The 18,802-nt window shown below is 41.0% G+C and overlaps 1 protein-coding gene and 1 long non-coding RNA gene across 4 annotated transcripts; one reads left to right on the top strand and one right to left on the bottom strand.

The window, feature by feature from the left end:
• Positions 1-2,432, bottom strand: LOC141275844 (uncharacterized). Its single transcript, XR_012324285.1, has 2 exons — positions 1,207-2,432; positions 1-1,124 (listed from the first exon to the last, which is right to left on the bottom strand). It is a non-coding gene; the product is annotated as an uncharacterized lncRNA (long non-coding RNA).
• Positions 2,433-2,567: 135 nt separating this feature from the next.
• Positions 2,568-17,399, top strand: BBS10 (Bardet-Biedl syndrome 10). Of its 3 annotated transcripts, none has more exons than XM_073788388.1 (4): positions 2,568-2,830; positions 3,256-4,203; positions 16,485-16,583; positions 17,017-17,399. In XM_073788388.1, exons 1-4 carry the CDS (start codon positions 2,646-2,648, stop codon positions 17,072-17,074), a joined length of 1,290 nt encoding a protein of 429 aa, XP_073644489.1. In that variant the 5' UTR covers positions 2,568-2,645; the 3' UTR covers positions 17,075-17,399. The 3 variants fall into 3 exon arrangements, 2 of the variants coding, with proteins under 2 accessions (XP_073644489.1, XP_033722200.1); XR_004528888.2 differs by having other exon boundaries at positions 2,569-2,830; positions 3,256-5,467; positions 17,017-17,387; XM_033866309.2 differs by lacking the exons at positions 16,485-16,583; positions 17,017-17,399 and having other exon boundaries at positions 2,569-2,830; positions 3,256-6,718.
• Positions 17,400-18,802: the final 1,403 nt, after the last annotated feature.

Genomic DNA, 18,802 nt, shown 5'->3' on the forward strand with positions numbered 1-18,802 from the left:
TTTTTAATTGAAGGATGGACTGTTAAAATTGTATAGGACCAGTGTCTCCTTAATATGATTAACATATTTAGAAGAACCACAAGAAACCCATGACAAAATGAATGTGAATATACTTTCTAAAATATTTAGAAAATTTTATCTTTCTGCACTTATTATGTAAAATTATTTTAGTATTACAACATTGAAATTTATTTAAAGAAAAAATGCCATGAAACATTTGAACTGATGAGCCACAGAACTTCAGTTGAAAATTTTCACTTCTTAGCATGCTAACTATTCATTTAAGTTAAATATCCTGTTTAATGGCCATTTATAAATTCAAATACTACCACTGGTCAGTTTTGTAAAATAGAATAAAAGGATGTTATCTGCAGTGTAAATACAGCACACTGTCAAATTCTTTTCCTTAAGGTGCATAGTAAATGTACAGATAGTCATAGGCAACTGTTTTGTAATGTATTACATTTCTAATCTGTTATTCCTAACCTATTATAAAAGTTTGCAGAGACAAAAGAATTGAATTTTTCTAATCTGTAAAATGATGCTAACTTCGACAAGTAGGCATTCTAAATAAAATTTTTAAAAAGAGTAAACTGATCAAACGACTGAATATAACATATGGTGACCAGATTATTTAGTCTTAATTTTTTAATTAAAAATAATTTTGTGTGGGGGGGTAGTTGTGAAGGATGGTGAAGAGCTTGGAAGGGATTTAACAGCTAGAATCCTTAATGTATGCTTTACGTGATGCTTCATATTCATTCTTCTTGAATACTCATAATAACCTTCAGATGAGTGGAAGTTACATTTTACAGATGAAGATTCTGAGGCTCAGAGAAGTTAAATGATTCTAAAAGCTACATAGTAAGAGTGACAGCGAGCCCAAGTTTGAACCCATGTCTGACTTCAATGTCCATTATCTTTCCACTGTACACTTAAATAGAACTCTGACTTTACTTCTAAATCCACTGCTCAAATCGAGTAACCCCTTTGTGATGGGTAAGAACGAAAGAACCTTGGGAATTCCCTGGTGTCCAGTGGTTAGGACTTGGTGCTTTCACTGCTGAGGCCCAGGTTCAGTCCCTGGTTGGGGAACTAAGATCCCACAAGCCGCGTGGTGCTGCCTAAAAAAAGAAAAAGAAACTTGCCATTACACAAGCATATACACAAAACCCACATGAAAAAGTTTTTCCCCCCGCAAATCACCTATTAGTCCATACTGAGTCAAAATCACACATGTTCCAAGAAATCATTCCTCTTCAGTTTTCCTCTTTTCCTCCATCATCCTCCCCTCCTGTATTTGCACCCCTCAGGATCCAGTTCCTTCTGGTTAATAGTGAGCTGGTTCTGCCTTACTGGGGGGAAGGGGAGGGCTGACAGGCTTCTTCTGTCCTATGCATAGGAATAAGGGGTAGGGAAAACAGGCCCTCACTGTTCAACCTCAATGAAACATCTACAAGGTAAATAATTTTCTTACTAATGTTGACCACACTCTAATAGGTGTCCTGTATTGTGTTATGATAATCAGCTCTTTTGCACCTTACAAAATATCCCTTTCTTGTGGAGATAGTGGGCCCCTACAGTGGTGACACGTCACAGTAATTTGTTGAGTATGTTGTACTTGTTGAGTGCTTAGTACCTACGAGGCACCATGCAAAAACAAACAAAAAAACCGCCTTGTAAACATTCTCACCCTCCTTAAAACCTTGATTTTTTTTTTTTTACTTATCTATTATCACCATTTTTTTTTAAGATGAGAAAAGCGGAGACAAAAGAATGTCACAGATAAGTACATGGCACCGCAAACCCAGGTCTAAATATTAAGCCTATGCTCTTAACCATTTCATCCTTAAGAGAGAGGGCATGTGTGTGTCAGTATACGAAACAGTATGTTGTTTCTGCTTAACAGTATGGTTTTTTCTGCCGTCGGATTGTGTCCAGTAATCTTCGGTCACTGTGTTTTTAAAGCATCCTATTGATTACCAATGTGGCTAAGTGTTCACATCTATCACCTCTGCTAAAGAAAAATTAAACTGTGGTGGGTTTCATAGTGATACCTAAGCCCAGGAAATGTGGCAAAGCCCCCAGCAGAAAGCACGAAGCCTGCAGCTCGTGACTGTAGCCAGGGCCTCCTCATCTGTCCTACAACCCGAAAGAGAACCGCTGATGCAGAGTGTGGACAGGATATGCACGAGTCCAAGGCAGAGGTTTTTGTTACAAAACAGCGAACTTTTGAGGGAGGTCAGGAACGAACCGAGCTCTAGCCGCGGTGCCCAGTCCCTCCGCTCTCGTGCCGAGTTCCTGGGAGACGGAGGGATCTGGTGGCAGCTGAAGCCTCCAAGAAAGAGGAATGAATTCACCTAGGAGGGGGAGAAGGGCTTGCGGTTTCCTGTCCGGGGACAGCTCCCGAGAAGCCCCGACCTCTTTCCCATCTTCGCGGGCTTTTGAACCGCTAGCTCCTACTGGCAGAACGGCGGGGCTCTCCCACTGAGCGGGCGGGAAGGTAGACCCTCGCCCAACCAAGAAACCGAGCAGCACCGGCTTCCGGCCTCCTCCCCGCCTCTTCCGCTTCCGCCTGCGCCCCGCTCCTGGTCGTGCTGGGCTTCTACAGGCGGCGACCCGAAGCTGTTGGAAGCTGAAGGGCTATGGCCGCTGCGGGATCTGTGAGGGCCGCGTTGCAGGTGGCGGAAGTGCTAGAAACCGTCGTGAGCTGCTGCTTGGGGCCCGAAGGGCGGCAAGTTCTGTGTACCAAGCCCACTGGCGAGGTGCTGCTCAGCCGGGATGGCGGCCGCCTCCTGAAGGCGCTACACTTAGAGCATCCCATAGCCAGGTACTTGCGTGTCACGCCCCAGACCGTTAGAGCATCCTATAACCAGGTACTCAGGTGCCGCACTCCAACCTTCAGTCCATCTCCCTGAACTTCTTGTTCCTGAGCTTATGCTCCTGGAAGAACTGACCTTGGACGAGACCAGTGTACGCTCAGAGTTAGAGCGCTGCCCGCTGCCCGAGGGAACATTCCCAGACATCGAATCATTAACAACTGCCGAGAGCTTGTCTCACTCCTTTCCTTCCGGCTCGACCCAACCCCTAGAATCTTGAAGTAGAACAAAGTAACTTAAAAAAGGAAAAAACTAAAACTAAGGATATCACAGAGACAGTATTCTCGTTTTATGCCTGTAGCTGTAAAAACATGGTTTCAACTTGATTTAGGCAGCCCTCTGAGAATCTGAGTTGCTTTATTTCTTTCTTGTACAGGATGATGGTGGCATGTGTTTCCAGTCATCTAAGAAAAACAGGAGATGGTGCTAAAACATTTATTATCTTTCTTTGCCATTTACTCAGAGAACTTCATGCAATCACAGACAAGGAAAAGGATTCTTTCTTTTCTGAAAATATTCAAACCCATGGAAGGCACTGGAAAAAGTGTTGTCAGTGGAAGTTTATTTCCCAAGCTCTTCTAACATTTCAGACACAAATATTAGACTACGTTATGGACCATTACTTAAGTAGACACTTTTTGTCCATCTTTTCTTCATCCACCAAAGAGAGACCATTGTGTAGGAGCTCTTTAGAGATGCTCTTAGGAGCATACTTTTGTGGAAGAGTGGGAAGAAATAATCACAACTTTGTATCACAGTTGATGTGTGACTACTTTTTCAAGTGTACAGCTTGTGAAAGTGGGTTTGAAGAAGTACTTGAGTTAGTGGATGACTGTTTTGTCGAGTTGAAAGTTGGTGTCACTGGCCTTCCTGTTTCCGATTCCAGGATCATAGCTGGGCTTGTGCTTCCCAGAGACTTTTCCGTGTACTGTCCAGCAGACGGTGACATAAGAATAGTGATAGTAATAGAAACCATTCAGCCTCTTTTTTCAACTTTTGGATCAGAGTTTATTCTAAATTCAGAAGCACAGTTTCAGACATCTCAATTTTGGATTACAGAAAGGACAAAAGCGATAATGAAATATTTACAGAAGCAGAATGTAAAATTGCTCCTATCTACTGTGAAACAACCAGACTTAGTAATTTATTGTGCAGGACTGAATGGCATATCCGTGGTGGAGTGTTTATCATCTGAAGAACTTTCTCTTATCCAGAGAGTCACTGGTCTCGCTCCCTTTGTAGTACCACAGGCGGCTTCTCAGTATGAACTCTCTAACACTGCTATGGTGAAATTTTGTAAGCCCTTTATTCTTAGATCCAAAAGGTATGTTCATCTTGGCTTGATTAGCACATGTTCGTTTACACCACACTGTATAGTTCTTTGTGGTCCAGTGCAGGGTCTTGTTGAACAACATGAGGTTGCTTTACATGGGGCATTTAAAATGCTTCGGCAATTATTTAAAGACCTTGATCTAAATTATGTGACACAAGCCAGTGACCAAAATTGTACTTCAAGTCCTCTTATTTATAAGAATAGTAGAGAAATTAATGACTTACCAGAAATTGTTAATGGCTCAATACAAAGGCCATATCAGGACACAGTTGTAAAGAACAAAGATGAACTGGCAAAAACTCAAACATATTTAAAAGCATATTCAAATTTGGTAGTTCCAAGTGTAGAATTAGAAACAAATATATTGTGTTCAACACCAACAGTGACACTAACAGATACATACCAGACAGATGCAACACTGAGATGTTTCTCTCCAGACAAAGCCAGGATAATGGATGACCATGAACCATTTATTGAGAGTAATTCTGCTAACTCAGCAACAGAAAATACTAGAAGAGAAATCTCTTATGAAAATTTACAAGTCACAAAAAATGCTAGAAAGGGGAGCATATTACCAGTGAGATATAAGTCACTAGAGATGTGTACTTCCCAGAGTTACTGTTTCTCATCTGTACCAGCTGGTTGTGTTTTGCCAGTGGGTGGTAATTTTGAGATCTTGTTGCATTACTATCTTCTCAGCTATGCCAAAAAGTGCCAGCAATCAGAAGAAACCATGGTTAGTATGATAATTGCTAATGCACTTTTAGGCGTTCCCAAAATCTTGTATAAGTCTAAGAAAGGAAATTACAGCTTTCCACAAATATATATAAGAGCTCTCCATGCACTGCAAACCAATCAACCCATGATAAGCAACCAGACAGGTTTGGAATCAGTTGCTGGTAAATACCAGTTACTAACTTCAGTTCTTCAGTGTTTGAGAAACATTTTAACCATTGACTTGGTAATCAATATTAAGAGACAACCTCAGGAAATTTATGATCAAGATTCGGAAGAGGAACTATAAAATTGGAAGCTTTTTATTAACCAAAGTTTTAATCCAACTCAAGCCATAAAGCAAGGCAGGCATGTGACCACTGATTTTCAAGTTAATTCAGTCTAGTTAGGAAAACAGCATAACTTAAAAAGTCTTTAGAAGTACACAAGGCCAGCACACATTCAGACACAAATATTAGAGACTACATTATGGCACAGTTCTGAGGAGGAATCCTTCTGGATGGGTGAAGCCAAGATCTGAGTAAGTGTATCTTTTTTCCCCCTCAGTATCCCTGTGTCTCTGCTGTGTGTTAGTCTGTGCATTTGGGGGAAGGTATTTCCTTATAGCTCCTTTTTACTTTTCTGTATCTTTTTTCACTCTTCATCCCTTCTCCCTTGCCTTTCTGTATCTAGTTAATAGAGTAATTTAATCTCAGATATGGATGTGGTCTTCAAATGCCATCCTACTTTAATTGTTTATAATATAAAACATTATTTGCTTTATTTAAAATGATTTATTTTCCTACTCATAATTTCTATAGCAGTGAGTAAAAGGCTCATTTTCTTTTTCTCAGAGTGTGAGTAAAATTAGTTTTTACTTTTTTGTGGCCCCTTGTTTAGAGCCTGGATAGATTTTTTCCCCATTCATACACCAATGAGTATGTCACCATAAATGTGGCTTTGTGCATTGTAAACTTATTTTCATTTCTTTAGTTGAAAGTTAATTCCAGAAAGGATATGAAATTCATGCTATCATTTTCTCCTGTCCTCTAAGAGCTTGCAAAACTAATTCATGTATTTGCTGAGTTTTCTTATATTTGGTGCATAGCCAGAGTTCAGTAGTAATGCAAGAGGGAGGGGATATGGGGATATACATATGCGTATAGCTGATTCACTTTGTTATACAGCAGAAACTAACACAACACTGTAAAGCAGTTATATTCCAGTAAAGATGTTAAAAAATAATAATAATAATTTGAGAATTACAGTTGGCTCTCCAGTCCTTGGGTTCTCCATCTGTGGATTCAACCAACTGTGGATTGAATATATTCAGGAAAAAAAATTCCAGAAAGTTCCAAAAAGCAAAACGTTAATTTGCCAGGTGCACTGGCAACTATTTATATAGCATTTACATTGTATTAGGTATTATAAGTAATCTAGAGATGATTTAAAGTACACAAGACAATGTGCACAGGTTACATGCAAACACTGTGCCATTTTATATAAGGGACTTGAGCACCCACAGATTTTGGTATCCTCGGGAGGGGGGGAATGTTCTGGAACCAACCCCCCTTGGATCCCGAGAGACGACTGTATTTATTTCTAATATGAATTTTTTAATGTTTATATTTTATCTTAAAGGTTTATAAATGCAAATAATACTGTGCACCTAGCTGTGAATAAGGACAGTGTCTTCTACTTTTAGTAGTTCTCTGTAACACCCCAGGCAGTGCTGTGTTCATACCAAGTATTCGGGAGTGCTTGTTGAATAAAACTGTTATCTTTAATCTGATCTAATTATGTGTTTCCAGTTTACTAATTCAGCAGATTCTTATTGAGTGCCTACTATGTGCCAGATGCTGAATATACCATGGTAAACAAATAGGTATGGTTCCTACCTTCATGCACCTTTCCTCAAAGGTTAATGGGTAGTAGATGGTGACAACACTTGGATCAAGATTAAATTTAGGAAAACTGATTAAAATTTCATTACAGTTAAACTTGAAAAAGCGATGACTAATAATGTATTTAAGAACTGTAATATTCCATCATGCAGATCTCATGATCTTTTATATTAAATATAATTTCATTTTTGTAAGGTTTATGCCATATGTGATAACATTATTTCACTTCTGTGACTATGGAGAGAATGTATTAGCTCTGTTTCTTTGTGTGTATGTGTGTGTGTGTATATATATATATATATATATATGTATATATATATATTTTTTTTTTTTTCGGTATGCGGGCCTCTCACTGCTGTGGCCTCTCCCGTTGCGGAGCACAGGCTCCGGACGCGCAGGCCCAGCGGCCATGGCTCACGGGCCCAGCCGCTCCACGGCACGTGGGAGGCCCCTGCATCGGCAGGCGGACTCTCAACCACTGCGCCACCAGGGAAGCCCTAGCTCTGTTTCTTATACAGATTTCATAGATATATAAACGTACTGTAGGGCTTCCCTGGTGGCGCAGTGGTTGAGAGTCCGCCTGCCGATGCAGGGGACACGGGTTCGTGCCCCGGTCCGGGAAGATCCCACATGCCGCGGAGCGGCTGAGCCCGTGAGCCATGGCCACTGAGCCTGCGCGTCCGGAGCCTGTGCTCCGCAACGGGAGAGGCCACAACAGTGAGAGGCCCGCGTACCGCAAAAAAAAAAAAAGAATAAACGTACTGTAAAATTGTTGTATAATTTTTTCCATTCACTTTTTTAAATTGCCTGTCAGGTCACTTGATAGCTTTGGTTTATTTTGTTGTTGTTGTTTTAAATACTTCATCATTGAAGGCATTCAGAGACTTTTCCATGTTTGCCTGTGCCTTGCATATGGTAGACATTTTATAACTGTAAATAATCACTAGCCCAGGAGCCACTTTGTAATCTGGGAGTGGGTCTTTTTGTGTTTGGCACCTCATCTAATATCTGGCACACGGTAGTAGCCAGTAAATGTCTGTTGAGAAACTCTGGTCCTCATGGATGAGCTCCTAATTATTTCTATCAAACTTTCATGGAAAAGGATCTGTTTGCGGGGGAAAGAAGCAAAAAATGTAGAACAGATCTGCACAAAGCAATCGTTTTTCTTTTAATTAAAAAATCCTCAAAAATGGTGATAAAGCTTTCATGGGTCATCCTTGTCATTTACAGAATAACACTAGGGAGTTTATATTACTGGGTTAGATAAAAGAGCACTTCACAAATGTAATTACGTTATACTTAAACCCACTTACACAAAGGATTTGAGGTGACCTGCAACAAAAAATAGATGAAATTAAAGTAAAATCTAAATAAAAATTAAAGAATCAAGAGCAAAGAAAATGTAAAAATGATTAAAAGTCAAGACCATGTTCCTGTTTTTATTCTGCATAATGAATAACCTCAAAATTTACTTGATTGGAATCACTATATTATTACCTTCATGGTTCTGGGAATTGCCTGGATTTCGCTGAACAACCTTCCCTGTATCCTGTTGGGTGAGGCAGTCGTGCAGGTCAGCTGAAGTTCAAGGAGAGGGAACACAGGCCCCACCACTCAATGGAAAGTGTCAGTGACACATTATAAGAAGAGCATGTGGGATGAGATATATATTGAGGCAGCTATCTTTGGAAAACAGTCTGCAGCACCATGGGAGAGAAAAGAGGACAACTTCTCAGCTGAGGTTTTTATTATTGTTTTCTGAAGTTACGTGTCAGTCCACCTCCCACAAACACGTTTTCCCCAATAACTTTTATGAACTCATTTTTTTCTCACTGGGTCAGCACAAGCCATTTTTATTCCCAAAACAATAGGCATTGAATAGTTGAATATCTCTGAACTGCTTTAGCCAGGGAGCTGTTTAACCATGTTACACTGGAAATGTTAGGGTATGCATGTTTTAGACTAAAAGGGACGGGGAAGAGGAATGCAATTTGAGCCTGAACTCTTTTTTTTAAATTAATTTACTTATTTATTTATTTAATTTTGGCTACATTGGGTCTTTGTTGCTGTGCGCGGGCTTTCTCTAGTTGCGGTGAGTAGGGGCTACTCTTCATTGTGGAGCATGGACTTCTCATTGCGGTGGCTTCTCTTGTTGCGGAGCACGGGCTCTAGGCGCCCGGGCTTCAGTAGTTGTGACATGCAGGCTCAGTAGTTGTGGCTCGCGGGCTCTAGAGTACAGGCTCAGTAGTTGTGGCGCACGGGCTTAGTTGCTCTGCCCGTAGGATGCATGTGGGATCTTCCCGGACCAGGGCTTGAACCCGTGTCTCCTGCATTGGCAGGCGATTCTTAACCACTGTGCCATCAGGGAAGTCCCGAGCCTGAACTTTTGTCAGAAATTACTCATCTCCTCCCAAAAGGAATAGAATATGTTTTTCTTATCATCACAGAACAGCAGAGAAAACAAAAACTACAGTTGGAAGGGGATATATATATATATATCCCCTTCCAACTGTAGTTGGAAAAAGTATATATATATATACTTTGCAGTTCTGTTAACAGCAAGAGATGGTAACAACCTAAACTCTAGATGGATCCACAAACTAAATGGGATAGGGGCAGTGACTGGTGGGGGAGGGGGTAACATGCATAGGGAAGAGGTGAAAAGGTGATTTCTCAGTGTATACCTTATGGCATTTTGATTTTTGAACCACTTGAATACTACTTATTCAAATGAGATAAAATTTAAAAAAATAGATTTAGAGCAAACACATAGAATGCACCCCAAGTAATAATAAGGATCCTGGCCTAAGGAAACACAAGATCAGAATGGAAGAAAAATGATGTGAGATACACAATGATGGATCAGTACTTCTACAGTGGAAGAAAGGATACAGTCAAAAGAGGGAATATTCTCTTAACTATAATTGGCTAGGGGTTTTCTCAACAATTCTGGAAACGTTCTCCCTTAGCAGGCTACTATGAGCCAGGGAAGTCCCAGCAACCAGTGTGGCGTTCATTTCCTCATGGAATTTTCAGTCCTGGGCCTGGCTTCCTCTTATGCAGACTCACCATCAGATTTTGTCAGCACGTTGAGAATGGCTCTGTCTCAGGGTCTGAGTCAAACCAAACTTGTGAGCATGATCAATTTATTTACAATAAGAACTGTTCCAGGAACTAGAATATTCCAAGTCCGTCTGACCAGTCTTTCCTTTATGTATGGACCTGTTTTATTACTTCCTGTGGGAAGTAATAATCAGGTGGTTGCTCAGTAAGCATGGAATCAGAACAAGAGAAATCAAATTAACTCCTCCCAGCCAGTTATGCTCCAGTTCCCCAGTGCTCGGTCCTGGCCTTCTACACCTACACTTGCTTCCCATGGGATTCTGTCCAGGTCTGTAACGGTGCCACTACATGCTGATGATTCCAAATTTTGTATTTCCAGCCAACCTCTTCTCTCTAATCCCAACTCATTTATCCAACTGCCAACCAGTCTCCATGTGGATGCTTACCCTTAACATGTCCAAAACAGGATCTCTATTTCCCATCCCCTAAACCTGGCCTTTCCCCTGCTGTCCCATCTTAGTTAATGGTATCACCAGTCTCCCACTCATTCAAAACAAAAACCTGAGAGACATCTTGCCTCCAGTCTTTCCTTCACATCACACAGCCAATCAGCAAATCCTGCTGGCCCCACAAATAAAGTGGATTTCAAATCCACCCATTGCTCACAGTTGCCTTTCTAGCCCAAGTCACTTCATCTCTTAACTGCAGCAGCCTCCTAATGGTCTTCTTCGCCTCTGTCTCACCTTGTACTTTATCCTAGAGTGATTTCCCCCCCACTTCTTATTTCAAATGTTTTGACTCCACAAAAAAGTTGGGGGAAAAAAAAGCACAACAAACACCCACAAATCCTTCATCTAGATTCACCAATTACCATTTTACCCTTTGTGCATGCGTGCATGTGTGTGCACGCGTGTGCGCGCGCGCGCGCACACACACACACACACACACACACTTCACTGAACCATTTGAAAGCAAGTTGTATCGCTAAATACCTCAGTAAGTATTTACCATGAACAAGGACTTCCCCTACATGATTGAATGATTCTTTTAAAAATGCAAATCCTGTCATGTCATTCCTCTGCTCAGTCTTCCAAAGGTTTTTCCTTCACACAGAATGAAATCCAAATTTATCATAGTCTACAGGGCTGTACATGATCTGTTCCCCTGCTTATCCCTAAAATCTCATCTGATACTCTCCCTCTAGCTTTCTCCCCACCAGTTACACTATGAGTCAGGACAAGTTATGCCATACTGAGGTAACAAATAACTCCAGATCTCAAGAGCCTTGACACAGTACAAATTGATTTGTTGCTCACATTCATGCCTATTAAAGGTCAGGCTTCTGATCCCACACTGTTTTCTTCCTCACTCCCAATTCAAGGCAGGTGGAGCAGTCACTGTCTTGAGCGTTACCAATCATCACGCCAGAGAGAGAGAAAAAAGATCTAGAGGGTCTTGCATTGGCTGTGTTCAGAACTGGCTTGTGTCATTTCTGCTCATGACTCACTGTCCAGAATTCGTCACATTGTCCTACCCATCCACAGAAGAACCAGGTAGTGCAGTTCTACCTTGTGCCTGGAATGAGAGAGAACCAGGACATTTGGCAAACAGCACGAATGAGTACCCAAACTGGCCGCCTTTCTGTCCCTTGAACGCACAAGTTCGTTCCAGCGTCTGAGTTTTCCATTTGCTGTGCTGTCTGCATAAAAGTCTTCCCCTCTGGTCTTCATATGGCTCACTTCCTCACTTCATTCAGGTACTTCTGCTTTAATGTCACCTCCTTAGAGATAACCTTTCTTCACCTTTCAGTCTAAAATAATGCCATATTCCTTCCCCATGACCTCCCTTGTTCTCTATCTTCCTACCTTGTTAAGCTCTTTTTGAAGCACATATCTGGTGTTATTAGTATGTGTGTTTATTTTTTGTATTGACTGCTTTCCCCACAAGAATGTAAACTCCACGAGGACTTTGACTTTTTCACTTCCATATTTCCAGCATGTGGGATAGTACCTGGGCAAGCAGGCACTCAGTGAATGAATGAATGAATAGGAATGGACCAATGGAAAGACTGACTAAGGCTCCCTTCTCCTGAGCGGTGATCACATAGATCCAACCAACATTTGCCTCAGTGACTCCATTTTTGTTAAGCTCCGATGAACCCAGTTTTTTCTTAAAATACTAAATCACTGCAGAGTCCTACCAGCCTGGAAGCCATTCTGTTTCCTTCAGGTGACTTAGCATGTCCCTGTTCTAAACAATCATTTGTTCATTTTAAAGAGTAGCTCTCACTAGGAAGTTTCATTCCCAAGTCTGTGCCGAAAGCCTCCCTGTAGCCTTATGTAGACATGCTGTATTATGGTTGAATCGCATTTATTCTTAGGTTAACAATATGGTAAATATGCATAGTTCTTGCAGTCTCTGTCATTTACAATAACTTCTTTGGATGTTTGTATTGATATTTAGCCCCAAGTAAAATCACCAATGCCAGATCTTATTATAAATAAGATCTGGGTGAAACCCTCCCTGATTATAGCAACCAAGGTTCTTGTGCCCAGATTAAACACACCTAGTTAGTAACTGGCTGTGCTTCTTGAACTACTCAGGGAGGTTTCCATTGTCTGTCCCCCACTATAGGGAAATCCCTGCTGCGGCAACAGAAATGTCCATTTTCTTTAAAAAAGGGACCCCATGGTATATTTAGCCTTAATACATATTTCAAAAGTACATTTGTGCAAAACTTCCTGGGCTTCACTTGTGTTTCTGTCACAATTTACACATCATTTTGTACTTAATAAACTCCCATACTGATCTCTTCTAATTTGTACTGTATGTCTTAAAATTTACATTAACTCACAATATAATTAGTCTTAATAATTAGTTAGGGTTTCGTATACAATCCCTCAGATGGTAATGCCTACAAATCATTATCAAATGATAACTTGGGCATAACTTGATAAGGAAGTTATCTAATGTGCTCTTTGAGAAGACTTTGTTGGTTATTTAGGGGGAAAAAAAAGTCCATTTATATATTTCTCTTACTTGCAATATTTTACTCTAACCCTTTTGAGAAGTGAAAAAGGAGATCTCATATATGTATTAGAAGAAACGAAATTAACTAGTGAAGACAAAATTGGGACAGTTTGAAGATTGTATTTCTGTTCTAAACTTTGAGGCACAGTGTAGTAGAAAGAACATAGTATTTGAAGTCAGGCAGACCAGTATTGCCATCCTGGCTCTACCAGTTACTATTTGTGTAACTTTGGACAAGTTGCTAAATACCTCTTCTACCTCAATGTCCTCATCTATGAAGTAGTAATAACAGAACCTACCTCATATAACTGTGGTGAAGATCAGTAAAGATATCTGATGGGAAGCGCCTCGCACAATGCCTGCCACATTATTAAGTAGGAGCTTAATAAATATTAGCTTTATTTCTTCCTTTGGTTGCCATAAATTTTTAAAAAATATCTATTTGGCTGCACTGGGTCTTAGTTACGGCACGCAGGATCTTCGTTGACACATGCAGGATCTTTAGTTGCGGTATGCAGGATCTTTTAATTGCAGCATGCGGAAATCTTTTCTTTGCAGCATGCAGCCTCTTAGTTGCAGCAAGTGGGATCTAGTTCCCTGACCAGGGATCGAACCCAGGCCCCCTGCATTGGGAGCGCAGAGCCTTAACCACTGGACCACCAGGGACGTCCCACCCATAAATTTTAAACTTTTCCCTCCTTCCTCCAGTTCTTCAGTTATACTTGATAACCTGTTCCCTACATGGAAAAACAGCAGAAACCTTTGGGACTCATGCCAGCATGGACCACGGATATCACAGATATAGTAGAAATTCACTGTGGCAGATTGTATTTTCTCCCATATTTCCCTTGCCATATTCTCTAAATATGACCTTGACACTCCTCTGATGGAATGGTAGAATCTATGTCTCCTCTCCTTAAACCTGGATGAGGCCTTGTGACTGCCCTGCCCAGAAGACTATAATGAGTGACACTGTGTATGACCTCTTAGATTATAAAAGGCAACCTCCTGGTTCTCTTGAAACTCTTGCTCTTAGAACCCAACCACCAATGCTGTAAGGAAGCTCAAGCAGCCTGAGAAGAGCCAAGGCCCTAATCCACAGCTTTGGTGGAGTTTCCAGCCAACAGCCAAGCATCAACGTTCCTCATTTGAGTGAGCCTTTTTTTTCCTAAATATTTATTTATTTATTTATTTTGGCTGCTCTGGGTCTTAGTTGCAGCACATGGGATCTTCGTTTCAGCACACAGGATCTTTAGTTGTGACATGCAGACTTCTTAGTTGTGGCAAGCAAACTCTTAGTTGTGGCATGCATACTCCTTAGTTGCGGCATGCAGACTCTTAGTTGCGGTGTGCATGCAGAATCTAGTTTCCTGCAGGGATCAAACTGAGGCCCCCTGCATTGGGAGCATGGAGTCTTAACCACTGGACCGCCAGGGAAGTCCCCTGAGTGAGCCTTTGAAGTGGATCCTTCAGTACCCAGGGTTTGTTTACAGGTTTTCTTCATGTGAATCGTGCCTATTGCCAGCTGAATTAGATAACATACCACAGGAAGAAAACTTTCCTGTTATATTTTAAGAATTTGATCTTAACTTACGAGTAAGTATATTATCAACTGGAAAGCACTGATAGAGCTACACATGCTGTCAACACTTTGACATTCTTCTGAATTGGTTTGGTAAATAGCTACTGTCTTCAGCCTCCCAAGTCTACTACCCTCTCCCCCGAATCCCATCCTACCACCCTGGTCTCCTCATCCCTATCCTAGGCGCCCTTGGATTCAGGTTAATATCTGCTTCAGCAGGGGAGTTTGGTGGGATCTTGCCCCAGTTCTGTGGTGTCCACTTTAATTGGTGAAGTGTTAACCATGCCACAGAGGTTGAAGTATTTTGAATATCACTCCTTAATGCAATAATGTATATTAATGTGATCACACCGTACATACTATTTTTTATTGGAGTACAGTTGATTTACAATGTTATGTTAATTTCTGCTGTACAGCTAAGTGATTCAGTTATACATATATATACATTCCTTTTTTATATTCTTTTCCATTATGGTTTATCACAGGATATTGAATATAGTTCCCTGTGCTATACAGTACGACCTTGTTGTTTATCCATTCTATATATAATAGTCTGCTAACCCTGAACTCCCACTCTGTCCCTCCCCCACCTGCCTCCCCCTTGGCAACCACGGGTCTGGTCTTTATGTCTGTGAGTCTGTTTCTATTTCGTAGATAGGTTCATTTGTGTCATATTTTAGATTCCACATATAAGTGATATCATATGGTGTTTGTCTTTCTCTTTCTGACTGACTTCACTCAGTATGATAATCTCTAGTTGCATTCCATGTTTCTGCAAGTAGAATTATTTCATTCTTTTTTATGGCCGAGTGGTATTCCATTGTATACATGTACCACATCTTCTTTATGCATTCATCTGTCGATGGACATTTGGGTTGTTTCCATGTCTTGGCTATTGTGAATTGTGCTGCTATGAACACAGGGGTGTATACCTTTTTGAATTATAGTTTTGTCCAGATATATGCTGAGGTGTGGGATAGCTGGATCATATGGCAGCTCTATTTTTAGTTTTCTGAGGCCCCTCCATACTGTTTTCCACAGTGGCTGTACCAACTTACATTCCCACCAACAGTGCAGATCTTATTTATAAGATCTCCACACCCTCTCTAGCATTTCTTATTTTTAATGATGGCCATTCTGACCAATGTGAGGCAGTAGTTTTGATTTTCATTTCTCTAGTAATTAGCCATGTTGAGCATCTTTTCACGTGCTTGTTGACCATCTGCATACGTACTATATTTAGTGGTTAGTTTTCCTTTCCGGTTTTACTTATCTCCCTACTCTCTTCCCCACTTCTTTCACATTGTCCCCCAGATGCTTCCCCCCAAACCAGGTAATCCTATGGATCACCTACCAGGTATCCTTCCATATTTTTCATTATGCTGCTTATAAAATCAAATAAAAATGTATTCCTATTCATATCTGTACATTTGGATTGTTTTTGACCTTGGTTGAGATTTCTCTTGGCTTCTTGTCTCACTCACTACCCCTCCAGGGAGGCAAAGGGACTTACCTGATTGGTGAGTTTGGGTGGAGGAACTGCGTGTGCCTGGCTCAGCACTCCCTTTCTTTCTCTTGGTTAAGAGAAAGGAAGCAGGGTCAACATCTCCCCACAGGCCCGGAACAGGAATCAGCACTGTTAGGAACCATGCCTGGGTCCATCTGTCTGATTCAAAGGTGGGGCATTCACCTGCCTGCTCCATTTAGCACTGTAGGCCCTTGGGTCCAGTATAGGCATCATAGGGAGTTACTGTGGTGTTTCTGTCTCCTTCAGCCTGACTCCCATGTATGCCTCCCAATGGGAGGGGAGTTATTTATTGGGTCTCCTAAAACTTGTTCCCTACCACAGACATTGCCAGGTTTTATTGCCAGTGTCAGGTAAAGTAGCAACGAAGACCAGTTGAAACTGCCTGGTATCCTTATCGTTACCACCAGTGTGCCAGTGCTTGCATGCTCACATGGCTGAACTCTCTCCCCAGGATCCACTCATCCCATGAACAAAGAAGCAGGCCCACAAAGAGAAATGGAAAGGCCAATGGCCCCACATCACAAACAGCTAAACTGTCCTTGGAAAGAAGGTATGTGAACTGAACAGGAGACTGAGATTTTAGTAATCAGCTCTAAAAGCAGTCACTGGAATGGGTTAATTTATCCAGAGAGACCCAAGTGCTGTTACTTGACATTATTAGATTTTTTTCTACTTCCGGGGTAAACTGAGACTCTAAAAAAGCAAAGTTATTTGGAGAACCAAAGTGTTCCATGTTCTTTGCCACTGTATAGAGATTCTTCCATTAAACCTACTCCACAGACATGAAGTTGGAATCATAGACAAGAGATGGAGAGAGCTCTCCAGTTAGAGCTTGCCAAGGCCCAGCAATATTCCTGCTTTTGGGTGCCAGGAGACTCCCCTACTTAAATTAGCTCAAGGAGTCTAATATTCCTGAGGAGGGACCTAATGATAATGCTTAGTGGAGTGACTAGATGAAAGGACTGTTTTATTAATTTGATTAGGAAAATGGAAGGAACAGAAGGAGAAAGGGAATTGAGTCATTCCAGGGTGATGGGATGAAGATATTAGGTCTTATCAGCATAGACTGGAAGACTTCTGGGCACCAGGTATGTAAATAGCTTACAATAGCTAATTAAGGTTGTGTTTTTAAGATTGGTGCATTTTGTGTCCTGTTGAAGAAATCTTTGCCTACTCCAAGATTTTGACCTTTGGAATAGTAACTAAGAAATCTCAGAGAAATAATGCGTTTCAGTAATTCCTTCATAAATATTAAATATAAATATTTGAATATACACATATATTAAAGATGTATAATACATAATATTGAACACAAAAATATACTGAATATATTTTAAAATTGAGCAATCTAGTATAATCCATTCACACTCGGAAAACTCTTTTATAATACTATAATAATGAGCTAAAGAAAAAAGTTTTTTATCTCTAAAAAGTTACTTTATAACAAACTTGCTTCAATCTACTCTTCCAACAAAATGTCTTCACAGAAATTCTTTAAATAGTACAGTACACTTCTTCATTAGTATTGCCTTTTTGCCCAGCATTCTCTCAGAAATTCTTCCAGTCAGCAGCTTCTTTGGAAATCCAGAAAGCAACCTCCCGAAACTGTAACATGAACCAATCTGCAAAGATTTTATAATAGCACAGTCAAATGATTTTGCATTTGCCACACTAAGCATCTTTAGGAGGCAGCATGGTGTGGTACAGAGATCAGGGGCTTTAGAGCCCCACCACCTGTGTTTGGATCCTGGATCTGCCACTTACTAGTTACATCACCTTGAACAAATTACTTAAACTTGCTGTACTTTACTTCCCTCTTTGGTTCTTTCATTTATCTATTGTTGAGTGACAACAATATCATCCTCAAACTTAGTAACTTGAAACAGCAAACATTTATTCTCTCATATAGTTTCTGTGGGTCAGGAATCTGGGAGTGGGTTAGCTGGGTGGCTGTGGCTCAGGGTCTTTCATAAGGTTGTAGTGAAGATGTTGGCCAGGGCTGCAGTCACCTGAAGACTCACTGACTGGGGCTGAAGGGTCCACTTCACTCACTGATGTGGCTGTTGGCAGGAGGCCTCAGTTCCTCACTGTGTGGGCCTCTCCATAGGGCTGCTGATGTGTCTGAATGACATGGCAGCTGGCTTCCCCCAGAGGGAGTGACTCCAGAGAGAGCACGGAGAAAGTGCAATGCCTTTTATGACACTGTCACTTCTGCTGTATTCTATTCATTAGAAGTGAGTCACTGAGTCAGCTTATGTTTAGTGGGAGGGGAATTAGGCTCCACCCTTGGGAAGGAGGAAAGTCAAAGAATTTTTGATTTAAGGTCATCACATCAGTAAAACAGAAATAATAATATTGATCTTATTGTACCTTTGAAAGAATCAAAAGTGAGCATCTAGAACAGTGCTGGCTTCAAAGTGTGTACTCATTTACTTAGTCTTTATTGAGCATTTACTAATGTGCTGTATGCTCAGCCTATGGTCATGAACAAAACCCAGTCCCTGCCCTCATGGACTCACAGTTTAATGGGAAGATGGACATTAATCAAATAATACATAAACAAATGTAAAATCACTGCTTCACATGTGCACAATGCAATGCAGAGGGATTGAAACTAGATAGGAAAGACTTCTCTGAAGAAATGATGTTGAAGTTGAGATCTCAAGGCTGAGTAGGAGTTGACTAGGTGCAGAAGAAAGAGAAGAGGGTTCTAGATAAAAGGAACGATGGGGTAAGCTTAGTGGGTGGAAGCATGGAGAGGACAAGGCA

Source organism: Tursiops truncatus, chromosome 11 (genome assembly GCF_011762595.2).
Source record: "Tursiops truncatus isolate mTurTru1 chromosome 11, mTurTru1.mat.Y, whole genome shotgun sequence".
NCBI classification, from domain to species: Eukaryota; Metazoa; Chordata; class Mammalia; order Artiodactyla; family Delphinidae; genus Tursiops; species Tursiops truncatus.

Bases quoted from the DNA above. Each gene is read 5' to 3' on its own strand.
- BBS10 (XM_033866309.2), top strand. From the start codon at position 2,646: ATGGCCGCTGCGGGATCTGTGAGGGCCGCGTTGCAGGTGGCGGAAGTG. The intron at 2,831-3,255 runs GTACTTGCGTGT...TTTCTTGTACAG, and splicing joins TTAGAGCATCCCATAGCCAG to GATGATGGTGGCATGTGTTT.